The sequence below is a fragment of the Phalacrocorax carbo genome, chromosome 14 (genome assembly GCF_963921805.1).
Source record: "Phalacrocorax carbo chromosome 14, bPhaCar2.1, whole genome shotgun sequence".
Taxonomy (NCBI): domain Eukaryota; kingdom Metazoa; phylum Chordata; class Aves; order Suliformes; family Phalacrocoracidae; genus Phalacrocorax; species Phalacrocorax carbo.
Window position 1 is genome coordinate 14,586,347 of NC_087526.1, and position 20,108 is coordinate 14,606,454.

The following is a 20,108-nucleotide window of genomic DNA, read 5'->3' on the forward strand; positions in this document are numbered from 1 at the left end:
CCTCCTCCTCCATGCAAGCACATGGGACTCAGCCATGACACCAACCTTGGTGTGGCTCACACCCCTCTGTGCCTTTCTGGGTTGCTTCCTCCACTACTGTGGGCTGCTTCCTTCCTGCCATGCTGCATCCTGCACACCCAAATTTTGACAAAGAAAAGCCATTCAGTTGAAGAAGAGTCCCTTCCATGGGTTTTGCTCAGAGCTCATCCCAAAAGCAGCTGACCCTGAGAGCACCAAGAGCTCACCTGTTATCTTCCACAAAGAGCCCATGCGCAGCAGACCCTCATCCCAGGCAAATCAGGTATCCTCTCCCTGTGCACAGCCCAGTGACCTGTGTGTGTGAGCAAGGCACCACATGTCCTGGCCAGTATAATTTTTTTGACCCTCTGAGTTTCTACAAGATACTGCAATATACATTAATATGTCCCCTTTATGTACTTTTATTCCTTTACAGGAAGAGGAGATGAAGGGCCCAAAACACAGCTGATTTTCCAGGGCTACCTAATAAATCAGGAGGAAAGCTGGGAGCCAAGCTTGGAACAAACCCTGCAGCATCCAGTCCCACCACACACCAGCTCCTGAGGCAGGAACCCAGCTGGATGTAAGCTGCTCTGGGGTGAAGGGAGCTGGAGTAGCACAGCATGGTCACACAACAAGAGCCCTTTCCTTGGAGCCTATGAAATAACTGAATTGAGGCCTGAATATATTTCAGCTGTGGACCACTGAAAAGAAAGTTTGAGAAGGGCTGTGTTTGTGCAATAGCGGGGTCTGATCAATGGTACCAACTATGTGGTTTGCAGCTCTGTACACAGGTGCTTTCAGGGTTATCAGACCTGTGCAAGAGGAGAGAGCATGGGAAAATGCATCCAGGAGGCTGTTCTGAGTTTTCCCATCTGCAGGTGCATTGTGAGAGATGATGTAATTGCTTCCCATCAGGCAGCTTCCCGGGCCACAGCTGTGGACAGCTGAAGTACAACAACAAAATCCCCTGGCCACAGCAGCCCATAGTGGGTAGTGCTGAACAGAGGACAGCTGAGGGGCTGTTGGGATATGGTGCTGCTCCGGTCTTGTCGCTCAGTACATTCTGCCCACAGCAGGCAACAGTTGCTGGAGAGAAATCATGCTGTCACTGAGCCTGGTGGAGAATTTCAGCTGGGCAAATCACTGAGAGCAGAAGGCCAATGAGAAGAAAACCAGAGGGAGCCTCCCAGAACAGACAACTCCTCTTTCTTGGCCCTGGGGCACCCATCACATGGCAGGGAGAGCAACAAAGCACTTTCCCAGCAGTGAGGAGAACTACAAGTACCTTCCCGGCATGTGGGGAGACAGAAGATTTGTTAGGGAGCTGCCAAGTCCTGCCTATAAATGCAAAATCCTTTGAGATGGAGGCTGCTAAAACTAAGGGCTGGCAACTCGTAATAGAAAATGTTCAGTGTGAGGTGGCTTCTGAAGGACTTTAGAAGTGTTGGGTTTGTCCCCCTTTCCAGTTGGGGTTGTTAAGCAATGTGCCATATGTACCCCACAAATCATGGGGTTGTGCCTGGACCATGACTTCAAGGGGAGCACTGGAGGAGGGCAACTCCTGTAGCTCTGGGGGAGCTTCAAAACCACCCATGCCCAGGACCCCAGGCTGCAGGGCCAAATTGACTTTTTCTTCAGAAACATCCCTTTGTAATAGGAAAATGGGAGGAGGGAAGTACCTTGCAGGGTTTGACTGTATCCACAGAGTAAGCCTGCTCATCCCAGGCTGAAACTCCAACACGGAATGTGCTAAAACTGGGCATCTGGATGGATGTGGACTTGTATTGGAGACTTTACTTATATCCGTGTGGTTTACTAAGTAGAGATTGAGTCCCTGCACCCTAAGTTATAACTATTCCTTCCTGTGACTTTTTTGGTTAATAGCAAATAAGCAATATGAGGCCACACTGCAGCTTCCCAGGACAGTGATTTCCTAGCATATGGTTAAGGAAGCTTTGTTACATGTGCTCAGTGCGGTGTGAGGGCGGCTGACTTATTTGGGGTGTAAAGCCTGCTGAGGTCATGTTGGTGAGGTGTAGAGAGCATCCCTGGAGTGATGCTGCCTGCAGAGTACAACCCATGAAGGCAGGTATCATCTGAACTACTCCTGGGTTTCATCTTGAGGGAAACCAGCTATGTCCTCCCAAAAGGAGTCAGAGACTTTGCCCTCAAGCAGTGTGGACAGCCAGCAGACTAACACCAGAGGTGGGAGCTACAGCGTAGATGCGCCCTTCAAAACTAGGGAGCATCGTTAGCAGAAAATACATACCAGCACTAGCCACTCTTTTCTGTAGAACTGTTTTTGGTCTCTTTGCTGATGAAAACATCGCATGGTGTGGCAGATGATGCTCACCATGCCACAGGTTTGCAGCTCTTGCAGTGTAGAGCAAAGCAATGCTCCCCGGGAGTGCGTTAAACCATGGAAAACACCAAGGGTGTGGGAACAGGCTGTACCTGCTTGCTGACACCATGCCATTGCCCTCCAGCCTGAGGAATACTGTGCCAAGTTCAAGGTTATGGACCTTTATCTTTTGAGTGCTCCTTGGCTCCAGCCCAAACCACTACCAAAATTGCCTAAGGCTTCAGAGCAAATGGCTCCCTGGGCACACCAGAGTTTCACTCAAAGGGGTGATATTCCCCTGGGCAGAAGAGACATTCAAGGTTTCAGCAGCCTATCTAGGCAGTGCCATTGGGGCAGCCCAGCTCGGTGCAGGAAACGTTAAGGATTGAGCTGAGAATGGGTACGCTGCAGGAGGTACTACCATAGGCAGCTCTCGCCTCTGAGACCAGAGACTCACAGAATCACGTTGGTCCCTTGGGAGACCCTAGGTCCAGCCTTCTGCTATGAAAGGGCTGGTTGTTCAGAGGATTGTCTGGCTGAGTTTTCACTATCTCCAAAGGCTGAGACCCTGCTGCTACTCTGGTCCCCTGTTCCAGCATTTGACTGCTTTCTTGGTGAAAAAAATAGTTTAAGTTCTCAGTAACTACACAAGGTCTGTAAAATGTTTTGCGGGGGAGGGTGCGTGGTGAACTGACGTGGCTCACTGTAGTCACCCAGCCAGTCAGTGGCGGGGAAGTGGAATGTCTTGAACCAAAATTAAGGTTGTTTTCTGCAGGGCACCAGGCATCAAGCGTGGCCACAGCCTCTGGGCCTGTTTTGGGGCTGGTGAAGGAGGATGTCATTGATGGTGCCCCAGGCTGTCCCCCCATGCCTGGCAAAGAGGTGGGGACTGGCCATGAGGGGACATGGCTCATGGGGGACACCGCTGAGGAGGAAGACATGGCTGATGGGGCAGCAGTGTTAATGGGGGAACATGGCTGATGATGGGGGGACATGGGCTGACAGGTAGTCACCAATGATGGAGGGGACAGGTCTGACAGGGGGAAGACACCACTAATGGAAGTGGCATGGCTGACCGGAGAGGACACCACTGATGGGGGTGGTGGGTGTGACACAGCGGACAGAGGGGACACTAGTGACAGAGAGGCTCTGGCTGATAGGGGGACACCACTGACCGTGGGGACACGGCTGATACATGGTGGGTGGGGGGAAACATGGATGACGGGGGCGTCACGGCTGACAGGGTGACATGGCTGACAGGGACACACCACCCGCAGCCGGCTGCTGGCAAGCCCCTGTCTGCCCGGGCCTGCTCCGGCCGCGGGGTCGGCCACGGCGGGTGCTGCGGGCCGCCGCTGCGGGCGGGCGGGCGAGCTCTGGCCCTCCAGGGTGGCGCTGCCCTCCCCGCCCGCCGGGGGGGCGGGACGCCGCCGCCGCCGCCATCTCCGCCCCGCTTTGAAGCGGGCTCGGCGGCCGCGCGCCCGCCCAGAGCCGCCGGCGCCCCGCCATGGTGCTGCCCCAGGAGCAGGCCCGGCTGTACCGGCCGCGGCCCGAGCTGCTGCCGGCGGCGCACGTCCCCTCGCTGCCCCACTATGAGCGCCTCTACCAGCGCTCCGTGGAGGAGCCGCACGGTGAGCGCCGCCGGCCGGACCCCCCTCCCTGCCCGCTCCCCCGGGAGGGCCGCGGCGGAGGCCGGCGGTGAGGCGTTCCCGCAAGGCGCCGCCGGTTCCCCCGGGGGCTGCTCGCAGGGCGGGAGGAGAGCGGGGCTGGGGGGCTGGGGTGAGCCCCCGCACGCGTGCGGGCTGCTCCTCTTAAATCGTCCTCTTCCTTCTCTGTACCTGTTTCTGGGTCATGAGCTCCGGCCCTTGCCTTTGCAGAGTTTTGGGGTGACATTGCTAAAGAGTTTTACTGGAAGAGTCAGCACGCGGGACCCTTTCTAAAGTACAACTTCGATGTGACAAAGGGGAAGATCTTCATTGAGTGGATGAAAGGGGCGACCACCAACATCTGCTACAACCTCCTGGACAGAAACGTCAACGAGAAGAAACTTGGGGACAAAATTGCTTTTTACTGGTAAATTTCTGTTTCTGTTATGGTGTAGAAGGTGTACAAACAGTGTTGATTTCAACTGAGGTGAATTAAAACATAGTAAAACCTGAGAGGCTTTAATCTTTACAAAGGTATAGCAGGTGTTTGCTTTCTGGGTGTTTGAGAAGAGCTGTGCAACGGAGCTTCTCTGCCCATCCTGGGATGCACAGAGGTGGCCCGGTGCATCAGTGTGAGCTCCACCTTTGTGGTTGTACCTGCTAAAAGCTAAGGGCTGTCAGATGGTATTGAGGCAGGTCCTGCAATTCCCTTGTGAAGTACGTAGATGTGAGTAGAGGTATGGGATGAGGAACAGCTGATATCCAACAGCAAAAACCAAACTAAACCCAGATCTCCTGTTTTCCTGTTTGTGGGTCTGGCAAGTTTCCAGTCCTGTGGCAGAAAGGTTCTTCTAAAACCTGAGCTTATGTGTTGATTTCTTGAACTTGGATGTGGATAATGCCATGGCACTCTCAAAGGCTGACTTCTCTGTGGTGCCTTTGGGAAGAAAAGTTAACTTCTAGCCCCATCTGAAGTATGTTTGTATTTTTTTACCAGAGTAGTTACTAGTGTTAAAAGCCATGTGAAACTTGAAATTTTCATATTGATGCAAAACAGGTTTCACCAATGGTGTCTGAGATCCAGAACTAATGCTCCCCTGTAGAGCTAGCTCAGCTGGCACCGCAGCTGTGTCCCCAAACTGAGAACAGTGCCTTGCCCACCTGTGTGTTTTGCTGTTTGCCTTGAGCTAGCATGCATTTATGTTGCATGGGTATGACTGTATGTGGCAGTACAGAAGCAAAATTAAATATACTGCTTGTTAGGATGCAATAACTTCTTGGGTTATGGTGAATCCCTTCAGCAGAGCAGCTGGAGAAGGCTTACTGTCATTGCAGTAAAAATACCAGATGCTCTAATGATGAACAACTCTGCTGCTCTAAGTGATTTTTGTGCAGCTGAAGAGTCCCCCCACATATGGCTGGTGTAAAGGTGAGAAGGGGCTCCCCTGATACAGAAAGGAACAAGTTTACACCAGTGTAGTTCTGGCTGTGACTGTAAAATTGGGCTTATACTAGAGTTTCTATCCATACGCCTACCATTTCAGTAAAAGAATTGCAGTTACAGCATAGCAAATAGTCATATTGATAAGATAGAGGTGAAGCGGTGGGAAGTGTTTTCTTCCCAGCTAGTTAAGTACATTCTCTAACTCACTCAGATGTAAAATGACTGCAGCTTCTGAATGAAAAACTCTTTTTAAATACTCATTCAGATAAAGGTGTACCAGTAAACAAAGCTATTCGGCAGGCCAGGGCTGGCAGCTCTGCTGGGATTTATGGAGGGAGTGGGTGTGTCATTCTTCCTGCATGTAAATCTTTGGGTGACAGCAGCAGCCTACATCTTAAGTTTGGTCTTGAGGAAGATTTTTATTGTTAGTTATTCCAGAAGCCTTTGGGGGTGTACTTGTATGCTGAGCAAAACATGTAGTGGATGTTAAAATGTTGGGTGTCTGTCAGTTGTGGTGTTCACAGTGCTGAAAAATAAGGTGTATCTTCCTCCTTAGTAGACAGTTTTCCCTAACTATTTTGCTATAACCTCTCCTAGCGTGGTTCTGTCGCAGGTGACCTTGCGCTGGGGTGTGTGGAGCTGTCAGCTTGGAATGTCGGTCGGAGGGATGGAAGAGGTGTGCTGAACGTGACGTGTGCGGTACTGACCTGTGAGCTTGTGGCACTGAGGTCTTGAGGAAGCAGAGCCTAAGGGTTGTGACTCCTAAAGCTACTCTTCTGGGAACATGCATGTACATGCATGTGGCGCTCTGGACACATGCTTTTCTTCAGTAACAAAATGTTAATTGCTGTCGTCTTGCCCTTTCACATTTTGCGTTTAACGCTCAGTTGAACAAGCCTGCTTTCCTAAAACACTTGAGACTTGTCACGCTGTGTGAAAGGTCAGAAAAGAAATGAGAGCCTCCGAAAGCCAAAGAGGATTCCTAGGAAAAGCTTGGATATTTTAAATACCTTGGCCAGTTGCTTGCTTCTAAGAATGTCTGTAAAGGGTGCTGAGATTATACCAAGGTGTCAGTGACTGCATGGCTCTGAGAGCTTTGAAATGATGCAAGAGCATGGTCTTTGCTTTCAGAAAGCAGAAATTAGGGGAAGTGAATAATGTTTCCAGGCATTACTCAGTGTCTCTGAGAAGAAATGGGTCCTGACAAAACTCAGAGTCCTGTGCGCTACTGGCTGTGGCGCTCTCGAGTTTTGCATGGACTGGAAGGAACCAAAGTGGTTCATCTGGATCTGTTGTGGCCAAGCAGCTCTGAAGGTTCCTGCATCACTGCTGGTCCAGGACTGCCCAAATCTGCTCTGCTTAGAGGGTCTAATCCCAAACCATGTGGGATTGCTTTTTCAGCAGAAGGGGCAGTACATGGGATTGCTTCATGCTGCAGAACTTGTACGTGGGTGATGATCACTGTTGCAGTATCATCTTCTTGGTGCTATTAGGACTATGTAGTTCAAAATTATCATCCTGAGTCGGTAAGAAACACTTGCATTTTCCCTGTTGCCTGTTTCATTATGTTATCTCTTGCTGCTTGTGAACGTTACAAGTATTTCTGCCCCTCCTGCTTTTGATTCCTCTTTCTCTGTTTGGTATTGCTGATGTGGCCTAAAAAGGAACAGAAGCTCCAGGAAATGTTTATGATAAAGTGCCTCTCTCAAAAGTGAAATCTCTTTCATAATTGTGTGGAAAGGCTGAGGTCAGTAATGTTGTGGTTATTGTGCAGGTAGATACCTATGCTGGCTCTCGCAGGCGAAGTGCACTGGGCAGACTAGCTGGGCCACTGAGGGCACTGGCAGGGGACTTGAAGCAGTGCTGAGGACTTCATCTGTGGTAGATAGTGTTAAGCAGAGCAGGAGCACAGTGTGCCTTCACCGTGCTGTAGGCGTACTTGTGTTGCATGGGCAAACCCTTAGTTCTGTGCTGAAGTGCCTGTTAGTAATCTCATGTAAACATCAGCCTGGGCAGCTTGTGGAGCTAAAAGTATAACTGGGGAGGAATTCAAAAAGCAAAATACTTACTATAAAACTCCCTAATTAGACCCTGGGGTGTGAAGGTACTTGGATGAAGCCTCTTCCCTATGTAACCTGTGCATAGCTGAAGCACTAAGTCCTTGCCTTTGTTTCTCAAACCAGTCAGCCAGCTGCAGTACTGGTGGTGCCAGGTGGGACCAGGGCACAGGGGCAGGAGGTAGAGCTCGGCACACTATTTTTAGCCTCCCTGTGGCTAAAGGTGTGCAGGCTTAGCAGGGTGATGTTGGCTTCTGCGTCTTTGGAAGACCATATCAATTTTCTGCTTTCTTTTGCTTGTGTATGAAATAGCACATCTAGAAAGGAGAAATGAAGACAGTAAAGGCTGCCAGGGCTTACTGGAGCTTTGTTTAAACAAAAGAATAGCTGCATATTGTTCCCACTCAGGGTCTAGAACAAACATGACATGCAAGAATAAAATGGAGAAGGTGTGGGTTTTGGTGTTTCTTTTGTTGTTGTTTTGTTTGTTTTGTGTTTTTCTTTTTTGGGTGGGTTGTTTTTTTTTTAATGTAATAAAGGACTTAAGGCTTTGTAGCTGTGAGATTTCTTCCAATAAATCTTTCTGTAAGGAAAAAACCAACAACTATAGAGCATGTTGGGGAAAGAAGAAAAAAAGCAGAGCACTACTTGGAAGTACTTCTGGAGGTTTTTATTGGAAAACTGGAAACACTGTTTGAACAGCAGCCTTCCAGAGAGCATAGGAATTGTCAAATGCTCATTTGGTCTAAATGTGCTGCTGGGGCCAAATGGGACAAGACCACACCTGCTGGTTCTTGGGGCCCCTGCAGGCTGCCGTGCACCTCGATCTGGTGGCTGTCCCTCATCATGGAGTGCCTCATTTTGGGATACGCCACCCAGAGTTGAGAATGAAGCCAGGTGAATCTGCGTGTCCGTTATATTTCTGCTGTAAAGGTCTGGACCCCTTCCGTTTGCGCAAATAATCTTGCCTTAAACTGCTGAGAACAAAGTGCTTGGTCTCCATAATCCAGATCAGTACTGTTTTTTCTCTTTAGATAGCTTTGCAGGTATCAGTCTTCCATTACGGTCATATGCACCGACGCTGTGACTGAGGATGCTGGCTGTTAACATCAAGACTTTCAGAAGTGCTTAACTGTAGGCAGCTTCTACACGATGGGCTCGGCTCTGCTGCTCCCACTGGCTTCAGGACCTTGGAGTGTCCTGTGCCAAACTGACTTCATTTCTTTGGTAACATCCTGGGTGACTTGTCATACTTCCAGTGATGCAGCCTCTTTCAACACTGTTCTGGTAGTGAAAGCACATCCCTAAATAACACATTCTGGTTAAAGAACAGCAATTCACCACTGGGAAGGTGGCATTTACTGACACATTTGCAGGCACACACCTGCTGGCTGCTGAGAGCAGTCAAAGCTATGTTGTGGGTGCTACCAAACAGCCATACCCAATGCTGCTGATCCCCCATTACTACTGTGGAGGGATTGCTTCCGCAGGGAAATCCGAGTAAGCTCTACAGCAGTGAGAAGCATTACAGGGAAGTTACCATGCATTTGGTTTATGCCCACAGCACTACCAGGCTCAGCACAGCTCCTTTCCCTGATGGGGATTCTCCATGGGAAAGGGGGTGGCCCCACTCAGCCCTTAAAATGAGAGAGGCTCTCTGGGGTGCATCCTCAGCAATCCATATCATCTCCCCATTGCAAGTGCTAAGAGTGGAGTGAAAGATGGGTGGTCTTGGCAGATAGTAATTATTTTGGAATCATTGCTGAACAGTACAATGCTCTCCTCCTGGAAATCAGGCAGATTAGGTGCACCTAAAATAGGTAATAAAATACATTGAATGTTCTTGCATTTTATTAAGCTATAGCTCTTCTACTCTCCTTCAAGGGCAATGATAGTTGTAGCTTTCCATCACAGAAAAACTGGTGGGTTTTGTGAAATCTTCCAGCCTGGGAAGGGGTTTCTTGTACCTCCAAGCAAGAACATCCCTGCTTTGTGGGGCCCTCTCTGACTCTGAGCTGTGCGGGTAGTGCAAGAGTGGGAACGGTGGGAGCATCAATAGAAACCTGGTATTAAAACAAGGAGTAAAGGGAGTAGCTGTTGTGTCTTGGGCACATCCAGGTCATGTGCTTCCCTGATTTCTCTGGTGAAATTCTTTCTCTCCCAGTTCTGGGACAGTCACCAACTAGTATGGTTAGTATTGTGGTAGTAGTGCAAGCAACTGCTGTGTTTGGATGCTTGTATATAAGTGCAAACTGGGGCAGGAGAGGCTTGTAGCTTGTCCTCTGGTGTAGCGCCCTGGCTTTTTCTCCATTGGTGGATGGAGTCTCCATCTTCAGCTGTGGGCTGGGCTGTTTAGAGCAAGGCCTGCTGGACTCATAATTAACCGATTTCATGTAATCACTCTATCCTGCTGTGGGTTTGATTGTAGATAAGATAGGAAAATGGTGCTGCCCCAGGGCAGCATGGTAATGCCTGCTTAAAGGTTTGGAGATTCTTGGTTTGGCCTGAGGGGCTGGAAAACACAAGGATCATGGTCTGAAGCTTGCTTCCAAAGGCTATGTGTGTGTGCTCTGAGACATGGCATCTGCCAGTTTTCTCCTGTTGCATCTCAAGGTTCTTCTGTCCCAAGTGTTTCTGTTAATGGCTTGCACTGTGTGCTGCATCTGATGTCCTCTTTATTATGAGTGAAATATCTAAGATAGTTACCAGGTGAGTGGATGTGCCACAGGGATGAACTGAATATGTGAGAGCAGCAAAATATTTTCTTCAGGCAAGTACTGTCCTGTGGGCTTCCAGTGCGTGGTGTGTACTTTCCCAGATGCTTTGAGTCAGGGTTTTGAGTGTCACGTTACTCAGGGAGCTGGCAGGCGCGGAATCACTTGAAATTGTTTTTCCCTTCCAATGGTTGCCTCAGAAGCAAAGCTTGACTTGTCCCTGTCAGTTACACTTGCTGGTTCACAGGGAGATGTCTGGAAAGGTGGGTGGTTTGTTTTGGAGATCTCAAGCCATGTTCTTGCTCTCCAGAGCCTGTTCCATCATAGCGTGGAGAGCAGGGGCAGGGAGCTGGCAAGTGCCCTCAGCCTTGTGCTTTTCTGCTCTGCAGTGCAGTGACACACAGTGCCTGTGGTTTTGCCTGTTCAGAAGCACCCCTGGATTTGTGCCTCTGTGGGAGGGCATTCAGCATTATTGAAGATTCTCGATGGAAGTAGCTTTTACTGAGCTCAGATAACTTGTAATCCTGCTCCTGTAGGCAGAATGGGACTTTCCTCTGTTAATTCAGGTCTGTAAAGAAAGGCAGCACTTGGGCAGCACTTGTGTGGTTGCTCCATGGATGACCAGTAAGGAGAGGAGTTGTGTAAGCTCTCCTGCTTGGGAATGCTCACTGGCAGCAGCCCTGAATCGGGGACAGCTTTCATTTGGGTTTGCGGAGCTGTTTGCTCCCAGCCTTTTACTCTGAAACCCTTGGTAGCTGCTACTGGGAGGGATATAGCATCTATCTATATAAATACACAGGAATATCCAGGAAATATTTGACCAGATAAACAAGTTGGGTGTCAGTAAGTGCCCAGGATTAAATGGCATGTGCCCCAGAGGACTGCAGCAACTTGAATGTGAAATTGCAGAGCTGCTGGCCAGCATGTGCTGTGTGTTATTTTAAAGGATTGCCGTGCTAAGGACTGGGAGGCTGCCAGCCCTGCTCCATCTAGAGGGGGCAATCAGGTGGGAACCAGTAAACCCAACTTGCATCCCTGGTGATGCAGTGGAATTGGGACACTGTGTGCATGGACTCTAGTGCAGTCTGCTGGGAAAGGTGATGGAGCTGCTGTGAAGCCAAGTCCTGCTCACAGATCTGCCGGTGTGCAAGGCAGGTGGCACTGCACACGTGGTTACAGCTGTTTTCAGATTGCCTTAGTGAGATTTCCCACAAAGAGTTGTTCAAGAAAGTTGTTTAACTGTGAGTGAAAGAAAGGTCTTTCCATGCAGCTGGTTTAGCCTTACCCTTTGCCTCCTCACTTTTAATGGTCACTTTTCAGGACCAGCAGCAGGGCACCCAGGGATCAGTGTTGAAACTGCACTGCTGATGGTGGCCAGGCTCACATGCCCATCCTTAAACAGCAACTATTGCTGCCACTCCTGGAGACAAAACACCAAACCCTGGTTCTGACCCAGCAAGGTGTTTTGTTTTAGTCTAACAGGTCTTGGCTGAGCTGCTGTGAACATCCCACTGCTGAAGTGCAATACTGTCATGTAAGTGAGACCCGTGGCTTCCTTTACGGTCTTATTTGGTATTTTTTCCCTCATGCTGTTTATTGCTCTGACAGAGGGTCTGGTTCTATTGATCCAGTGCATGGGATTTAATAATTTTTCATTAATTCCTTCTTGTGCCCTTCCCTTAAACGCTGCTTATACCCTGTTCAAAGCCACTTTTCTGCATGGTTCTGGGTGTGTGGTTGCACAATAACTAACTGGGGGATTAGGGAGAGGGGTGTGTGCACAGACAATAGCTCCTGGCTTTTCTCACATCTATGAAACGTGTGTTTTGTAACACTGACAGATATTACAGGCATCTTGATATGTTTTAAGAGTAGTTTACTGTTGGGAGGGGCACCATGATTATGCAATGGTGGCATATTGTGAATAGTGGCAGGAGAGTTGAAACTTTGGGTGGATAAATGAAGTTTCTGGATAGAGAGGATGGTGAAGTCTTGTAAGGATTCAGGATATAGAAGATCAGAGCCTTCAGTTTGCTCTTTGGACTAGAAAATCTGATTTTTGTTTTGTGTGTTCTCTCCTGGCACCCTGGTGTGAATGGAGCAGAAGTGGACAGGGACTCAGGCTTGATGTGGATGAGACTTGTTCCAAGTAGTAGCACTTACAAGGGAGAAAGTGATGAGGCTTTTTCAAAAGAGGTGTGAGTCGGTGCTTGTTCCAAGCTTGGTATTTTTCTCATGGGTAGTTGCGTTTGTTGTGCCTGGTGGGCGCTCTGTGCCCAGAGCTGTTAGGCTGTAGTACTGATTGCTAATGCTTTGACAAGACCTCTTGACTCCCACCAGTGCAATGAGCTTGCCTTTTCCTCCTGTGCCCAGCCCTGTGCCAGGGCTGTTGCATGCAGCTGGAGCAGGGTTTTGGTTCTCTATTTGCATTTCTGCACACCACATGTTGTAAATGTCGAAATGTTGTGTGATACGAAATTGCGAACCCTGGTGGTTCTCCATAAATTCAAAGCCCTTCATTTTCAAAGATGTTACCCCCTTTCTTTAGGGGAATCACTCAAGGAAATCAATGGCCTTCCCAGTTACTTTTTCATGCCGGGATTCCTGATAGTGAAGCATGTATTGCATTCCTGTTGCTGCTGACCATCTTCTAAGAGATGTTCCTTGTATAGAAAGAGATGACAGTCCAGCAGGTGACATCTGGCCATCACCTGTAGAGGTTTCTGAGCTATGAAGTAGAAATGTCCACCAAAAAATCTGATTAAAAGTTCAATTTCCTATCATGGCCTTGATGGATGTTGTTTGAGCCTCCTTTGAAATAACCTTGTCTGGTTTTCAGTGTTTCTAGGTGGTCTTGAAAATTTGGCAGTATGCTCCATCCAGAGATGCAGGATTTCTCAAAATGGGGTGTTTCCCAGCTGCAGGTGACTTGTTGACTATTTTACTTATAGAAGCTTTGCCCAGGATATGTTTGTTGGCCCAACTGCAAGTATTTTAAACAAGGAATCAGCTGTGTTGTGCTGGAAGTAAGCTCTCCTCCTGTTAGTCTGGTAAAAATAGTTCGTGCTCCTCTGAAAGGATTACTTCCGGTAAACATCTAAAATGTTTCTTCTTGTGTCAAACTCGCATTCTTCTATGACGTTCTGTGGATTTGGCTCACAGGGTTAGAAGTGCTGGCTGAAGTCAGCCAAACTTGGTGACCTACTGCATAAGTCTTGCATATGAGCTCTCTTGCAACACTACATAACCATTTTGTTTAAAAAAAAAGTTTAAATTTTTTAGTTTAAAAATCTTAAACCTTCCTCTAAATAAAATGGGTTAAAAGCTATAATTTTTCTTCACTGGCTTTTCTCCTGTGTTGTAAAATACTTAAGAAAGTAAGAACATAAGTAGAGTTAATGCATGTCCTCTTGACTTGATGGTTACTCAATATCAAGCGAGTAGGAAAAATGTGAGGCCACAGAGGAGCAGAATTCCCCTTGCTGCTGGGCAGATACCTGTCAGCAGAGAGTGGCTGCTGACACCATCATCAGGGTATTTACACGTCGTCTGCATAACTTCTAAACCGCCTTATTTTGTCAAATGTGGCAAAACATTTGTGTGTATATTGTATGTATATTTCCCTTGAAGAGGGGCTTGCTGACTGCTGTCGATCCTGTCCTCTCTGAAACTGTTACCCTTGAGTGTTCTGGATCTCAGGTGTGAACACAGTCTGTACGAACTCCATCACATTGACTTTACTTGCTTGCTTATGTTGGCTGATGAACCAGCAGTGTAAGCTGGGAGATGTCAGTTCCTTTAGAGATGTCTGAGCATCCCACAGTCTAGAGAAAGGGACTTGAAGCAGATTTTAGGGCGTAGACTGCTGGTGAGTGGGAAAATTGGAGGGAATTCTGGAGGGTGAATAAATGATTTATTTTGGAGCAAAATAATAATTTTGGAGCAGCGTTTACCTCCAGCTGGGCTCTGTGCTGTAGCCATCGCACAGGGTATGGTGAAGTTGGACTGCACAATATAAATATTTATTTCTTTAGATGCCTCTGATACTTGTTCAGGTTCTGAAAGGCTGCAGATAGAAAGAGTAGCTGGGAATGTATTTAATGAGGAGGAAGGACAGAAAGATTGATACGTTTGTTCCTATGGGACACTAGCAAGCATGCAGTGTGTTGGGTGTTTTCCTTGTAGGCTGCGTTTCCGTGTGGCTATTTTTAAAGGTGATTAGAAGACTGATTCCCTGATCATAGAGCAGATGGTGGCCCAGCGTTCCTTTAGAAATATGCCCCATTTTAGCTGCATTTGAGTCAGTTGGGCTGGAGAGGATGGGCGTTGGGGGCTGGACACAGCACGTCATGTTCTGCTTCAGCATGGCACAGCACTGTTTGCCAGCCTGGTTTGGGTTTCTTTACAGCAATAGCAACTGGTTCATCCTAGGTACATAATCAGCTTTTAGTTGAGATAGTTTGGCTCAGAGATAGATTTGACAGTGTAGCTTTGTTAGGCCCTACTCGTGTGTATGAGGGACACTGGAGGGCAAAATCATAGGGTGGTTTTAGAAACTGATGCTGTTAAATTGATAAGATTTTTTTTCTGTGGGACTTCTGTTGCCAGGTTTACTCAGCAGTGTTCTCTCAGTGCTGCCAAATATTTCTGATAATACTGGGAAAACCTTTTCACCAGCCCCTGCCAGGTTACCTTCAATTCTTACACAACTTCTTTCTTGATCTTTATGCAGGATTCGGTCATGGCTACAGGGACCATAGAGGCTGAGCTTTCTGGTAAACCTTTTACTCAAAAAGCCTCTCAGCCTTCCCAGAACTCCTCCGGGTGTTTGCTGCCATGCATTACTGTGGTGAGAGATAGGTGACGGTAAGCATGGGCAGGGCTGGGCAGTCTGTCCTGTTGTTGTGAAATGTTCTCATGAAAGTTTTTAGCAAACCCGTTTCACGGCCCCCTCCTGGAGTCAGTGGTGAAGACCCTGCTGGAGACCCTTCTGCTTTGCGCACTATTTGTAGGAATGTTTCCATATGGGACAATCCATGCAAACACAAGCATTTTTTTCTGATGAAACGGTGTCTTTTTCTGATTATCTTGCACAGCTGGTCTTTCCAAACTTCACATCTCAACGTAATCTGTTTTCTCAAGGACAGATTTTAAAGGGCTGTCTACTGGAGTGCTATTCCTGTGTCAGATGGGATAAGCAAGGCTGGGGGTGGAGAGAGAAATTGTATTTTTTTGTCTTAGCTGCTGTTGTTCCCAAACCACCAAGCTGGCTCCAGACAGACCCTTCTTCAGGCTGCAGGTTTGCTGGGTCTCCTGAGAACAGCCGAGGCCAAATGGCAGCAGGAGGTTTGTGAGCAGCTGATAGCTGCGGAAGCTGAGCACGCAGCCCGTGTTCGCTAGTGCAGGCGTCAGAAAGGCCCGGGGCTCTTGCTGCCCACGCGGAGTGCACGCGAGCCTGTTCCCCAGATGGCAGGAGCTGATCCCCGCCAAGCTCTGCCTGGCATTTCGGCTGCTCTAATTCTGGACATGGGGTGGATCGGGAAGCCGTGAGCCTCTCTGGCTGCCCCCAGTGACCTTACACGTGAGGACGTGCCACCACGCAGGAGCCTGCAGAAGAGGAAAGCTCCTTCCTTCTCGTACCACGCTCTGGGGACACACTGCTGGCGGAACCGGAGCTGGAAAACTTGCTGTCTCCATCTCATGCCTCTCATGGACCAGCTTGGTCCTACGCTTAGGAGGGGTTTTTGGCGCTGAGCGTGTTTTAGTTTAGATGGCACCAGAGATGTTTTAGAGTGGGCATTCCCACGGTCCCCATCTCTGCCCTGCTGGAGGCTTTCCACAGTTACACACTATGCAAATTCTCCCCATGATGTTGCATCATCTGAGAAAGGGTCCTTTCGCTCTCCCACTACCATTTTCAAACTGGGGTCTGTGTGTCCTCCAAGCATCATGGAAAGGGTGCTTCCTAAGAGCTAAAATGCAGAGCCTTTTTCCTGCATTAGACAAAATTGCAATGTGGGCTGCTGTCACCTCTCTACCGTTCAGGGAATGAAACCTGGTGGCTTTGAGGTGGTTTGCTTTGCTCTGAAAACTTACCTTCCAGGTGCCCCACAGTCCAGCTGTGCTTGGTAACTTTGGGTCAGTACTTCTGTTTGAGGGTTGTGTGGTCACAGGAGCTTAGAGGAGAAACTTAAATGATCTTCAGCCCCTTTGGACCTCAGTGGAAGCATTTACAAGTGTCAGATAGGCTTTGGCTTTGTGCCGTAGTTTGCTTTGGTCTGTGATTTTTCTGTTTCTGACTGCCTGCAGATCTGCAGGTGGTCTGGCAGAATTTGAAAACCCATAGCACTTTGCTTGCTCGGCTTCACTTCATCATTTTCTCCTGCACACCAGCTTCTCTTAGAGGTGTTTATAACACTTGCAAGCCACAATTACCATCAGCAATTACCTTGAAAACCATAATTCCCACTGATGCAACCTGTGTTTCCTGCTGCTCCATGCAAACACTGAGGCAGCATTGCACGGCGAAGCTGTATTCATCCATTACTCAAACAGATTATGCAAGTACTTGTTACTTAGAAATATGGTGAAAGAGAGAAACCAAAGAGCACTGCTGATTCTTTTTCAGGTCATCTTTGCTTGGCCACCGAGCTGTAGCAGATTAAGTAGCTACCGACCTGCTGCTTGTTATCCTACAGCTGAGATGGGCTCAGCTTGCTTGAATGGGCAATCTAAGGCTCGCTTGGTTACGTGATGAGTGGTTGAAGGAGACCAGTGCTTTGAAAAGCCCTGTAGTCAGCCCTGATGCTTGGCAGAGCATAGTAACTCCTTAACCTGCTTTGGTGCAGATATCCACAAGCGCATCTGGCCACAGCTTCCTTCTCCCACGCTGCTGCTCTGCATCCCTGACTGCTCCACAGGGTCAATGCCCAAGTTAATGTGGCTCTCAAGAAACTCACGTCTGCTCCTATGAACCATTTTCCCTACTGCACAATTTATGTGCAACGCTAAATCTTTTGCTTAGCTGATGTGGTCAGTCATACAAGGAAGCTTAATCTTGATTTAGCTACATGGGCATTGGGTCATATAGGTGTACAGCTCTGCATCTCCAAGGTCAAACTACCAGCTGAGCAGGCAGGCAGTCCGTGATCCTCCTGTAAGTATGGTTTTGCCACAGAGGTGATAAGTGTTTAGGTTTCCCACCCGAAGTTTTCTTCCTCCCCTGCCCAGGGTGACTCTCCATGTGATCATTTCTTGCTGAGATGCTGGTAGGGCCACTGGAGGCATGTGCTGTGGGGCTTGGTGTATCGCAGTGCCTGTTCAGAAGCAGAGAGCCCGTTATTTTAAGTGCTGGCAGAAGGGAGTAGTATGATAAGTGCTTTGCACAGCCTGTTCTTCCCCTAATATATTTACAGGGACAGATATTGTGCAGACCTTGGCACCACTGTCCTGCACAACCCTGTGGTGATGGTCCCCGATGCCCTTTGGGCTATCTGTTCCTGGCAATGAATGGCTGCAGGCAGCTAGAGAGCTATCATCCCTACATGAAACCTGAGTTTTTCAAACCAGCGCCAATTTGTAGGAGAATTTGCCTCAGAAGGTCCCCAGTTGTACACCTCTGTGTTTAGTTTAAAGAATTTGCATTTACTTCATTAATGGCGGCTCAGCTGAGACCATATGGTCTCAGAAAATGCCTTTCTCTAGCTGAGCATGCATGCAACATGCAGTATGTAAAACATGGGCTTCTTGAGTGCTTGAAAAACTCAGATACATTCCTGCTGTGACCCAGATGATACTGTAAAATTTTGGATTACTAGTTGCTAATTGCAGGACTTAGTTTGAGGGAGATGAGAAGAACATCAGGCTCAAACTGTGTTTTGCCAGGTATTTCATCTAATGATGTATCTGGGAAGTTTGGGGAGATGAAAATTGGCTTTTCCTTTCACAAGAAGGCTTTCTGTTACATCAAAGATTGCATGCTAGCAATCGCAGCAGTGCCATGCCAACTATTTTTATCACTAGTTCTTAAAAAAGGATACATTTGGGGGATGCTGGATTCTGCAGGTCTTGGTCTGCATGCTGTAGGTATGGAAGTGAGCATTGCAGTAATGTTTTCAGAAGTGTGAGTTTTTTTATTTTATTTTTATTTCTTTTTCAATTTAATTTGGACAAACTAATCCATGTGAGAGGCTCAGGACTGAGAGCTCTTGCTTTTATCCAATGGGCGCTGAAGGGAAGATGCTGCTTGCAGAATGTTGCTGCCAGGAATTTACAGGCTTGCTTTTGACGCACAAAGTACTTGCGAGTGGGCATTCCTTTAAATGCCCTGTCTAAAATATATAATTCTCTGGGCTTTTATGCCAGAGGAGAGGACAGAGCAATATCTGGGTGCTGCTGTAGCCTGCTAAGTGTAGCTATGGGCACTCCAAACTATTTTCAGAAGTGGGGAGACTTAAAGCTATTGCCTGCTCTTGAAGGACTGCTTGGAGGCCTTTGCAAGAGATGTGGTGGAAGGAGGCATCTTGTCCTGTAGAAATGTAGCCGTCACTCATTTCCCATTAAGCACAAGATCATCTTAAAATCTGAAGCCTGAAGCTTCCCCCACTGATGCTACTGGAGCTCTTTCTCAGTCATGTAAATGAATGGAAAGGACTCTGAAAACCCTCTGAAAATCCGTGCAAAAGTTTTAACTTTTCTTAGACTTTGCTCTGTGTTTCTTGTGTGGTGCCCCATGTGTGCTGGCTTTGACAACAAGGCTGGGTACGTTCCCTGGCCTGAATTTCCCTCCTGAAGCCTGGGGAGGAGGAGGACCTGGTATATTTGAGATGTGCTGCTTGAGTGCAGGGAGAGCAGGGATGTCCAAGTGGTACCTTGCACCTGGGTGGCTCAGGGCAGGTCAGGTCCCTGTCCCTTGCAGGTACCGTGTGCGGGAGGCAGCGTAGCTCTGCCCAGAGCAGGTATGCAGGGCTGCTCACTCCAGAAGCCGCAGTGTGGTTTGGCCTGGCTGCTGTCTCCCCTTAGCTGCCAGGCAAGCGTAGGGTGCTCAGCACAGCCTTTTATGTAGGCTCTGTCTCCATCCCACCATCAGCCCATCTTGCAGCAGCAGTGACCGCCCCAGCCTGAAGCAAACCAGTGTCCACAGAGACCTGTTTGCAGAGTGGGGCATGGCCAGGCTGTCTTGGAATCTGCTAAGGAAATGCATTAGAAATGCAGCTGGTGAAGGCTCTGGGCAGGGAGCGCAGCCTTACTGGAGCATGGGATTGTAGGCCTTGTGTCGGAGGACTCCCAAGTTTTGCACGCAAAGCAGAGCCTTCCTTTCCCTTCTTAGGCAGATATTGCACCATCGAGGTGATCGGCAAACCTGATTTCCCTGACATGGGGAACCAACATGCTTCCTGCTGTGTCCTTGGCCAAGTCTGCCGCCAGCCAAAACAGCACTTCACCTGCAGCGCCCAGCCAAGCCCCCAAGTAGCAGACATGGCTGTGGGCTGCCTGCCTCCCTACCTGCCTTACATGGGAAGCCTTCCAGATGGGACAGCCTGTGCTAGTCCTCCTAACGTGTTTCTCTCTTACTAAAGGTTGTAATTAGATCCTATGCTGCAGTAGAGCATGGGCAAAAAACGATGTCCCTCTTCCCTGGCCTCTTCTGCAGGTTTATGCTGGGCTGGGTTGCACAGGGCCTGCCTGCAGTGCCCAGCAGACCCCAGTGCAGAGATCTTCAGGTGACAGGTTAGTGGGCTGGGATAATCCATCTTGCATTTTGAAGCATTATAATTGTCTGTAAGAGATATTTCATAGCAAGGCTCATTGCTGAGGGGCAGAGCTACACACACAGTGATACTGCCCATCTGGACTCAAGCAGGTTTGCACAGCACTTTGATGTTG

General features: G+C 48.5%; 1 protein-coding gene across 2 annotated transcripts in view; it reads left to right on the forward strand.

The window, feature by feature from the left end:
- Window positions 1–3,780: 3,780 nt before the first annotated feature.
- ACSS2 (acyl-CoA synthetase short chain family member 2) overlaps window positions 3,781–20,108 on the forward strand; it is a 34,141-nt gene continuing 17,813 nt past the window's right edge. Inside the window, exons 1-2 of one of the 2 annotated variants that reach the window (XM_064465791.1) lie at window positions 3,781–3,993; window positions 4,240–4,435. In XM_064465791.1, coding sequence (XP_064321861.1) covers window positions 3,870–3,993; window positions 4,240–4,435 — 320 coding nt within the window. In that variant the 5' untranslated portion in view covers window positions 3,781–3,869. The remainder of the gene's footprint in view (window positions 3,994–4,239; window positions 4,436–20,108) is intronic. The other variant, XM_064465792.1, reaches the window with a different exon arrangement.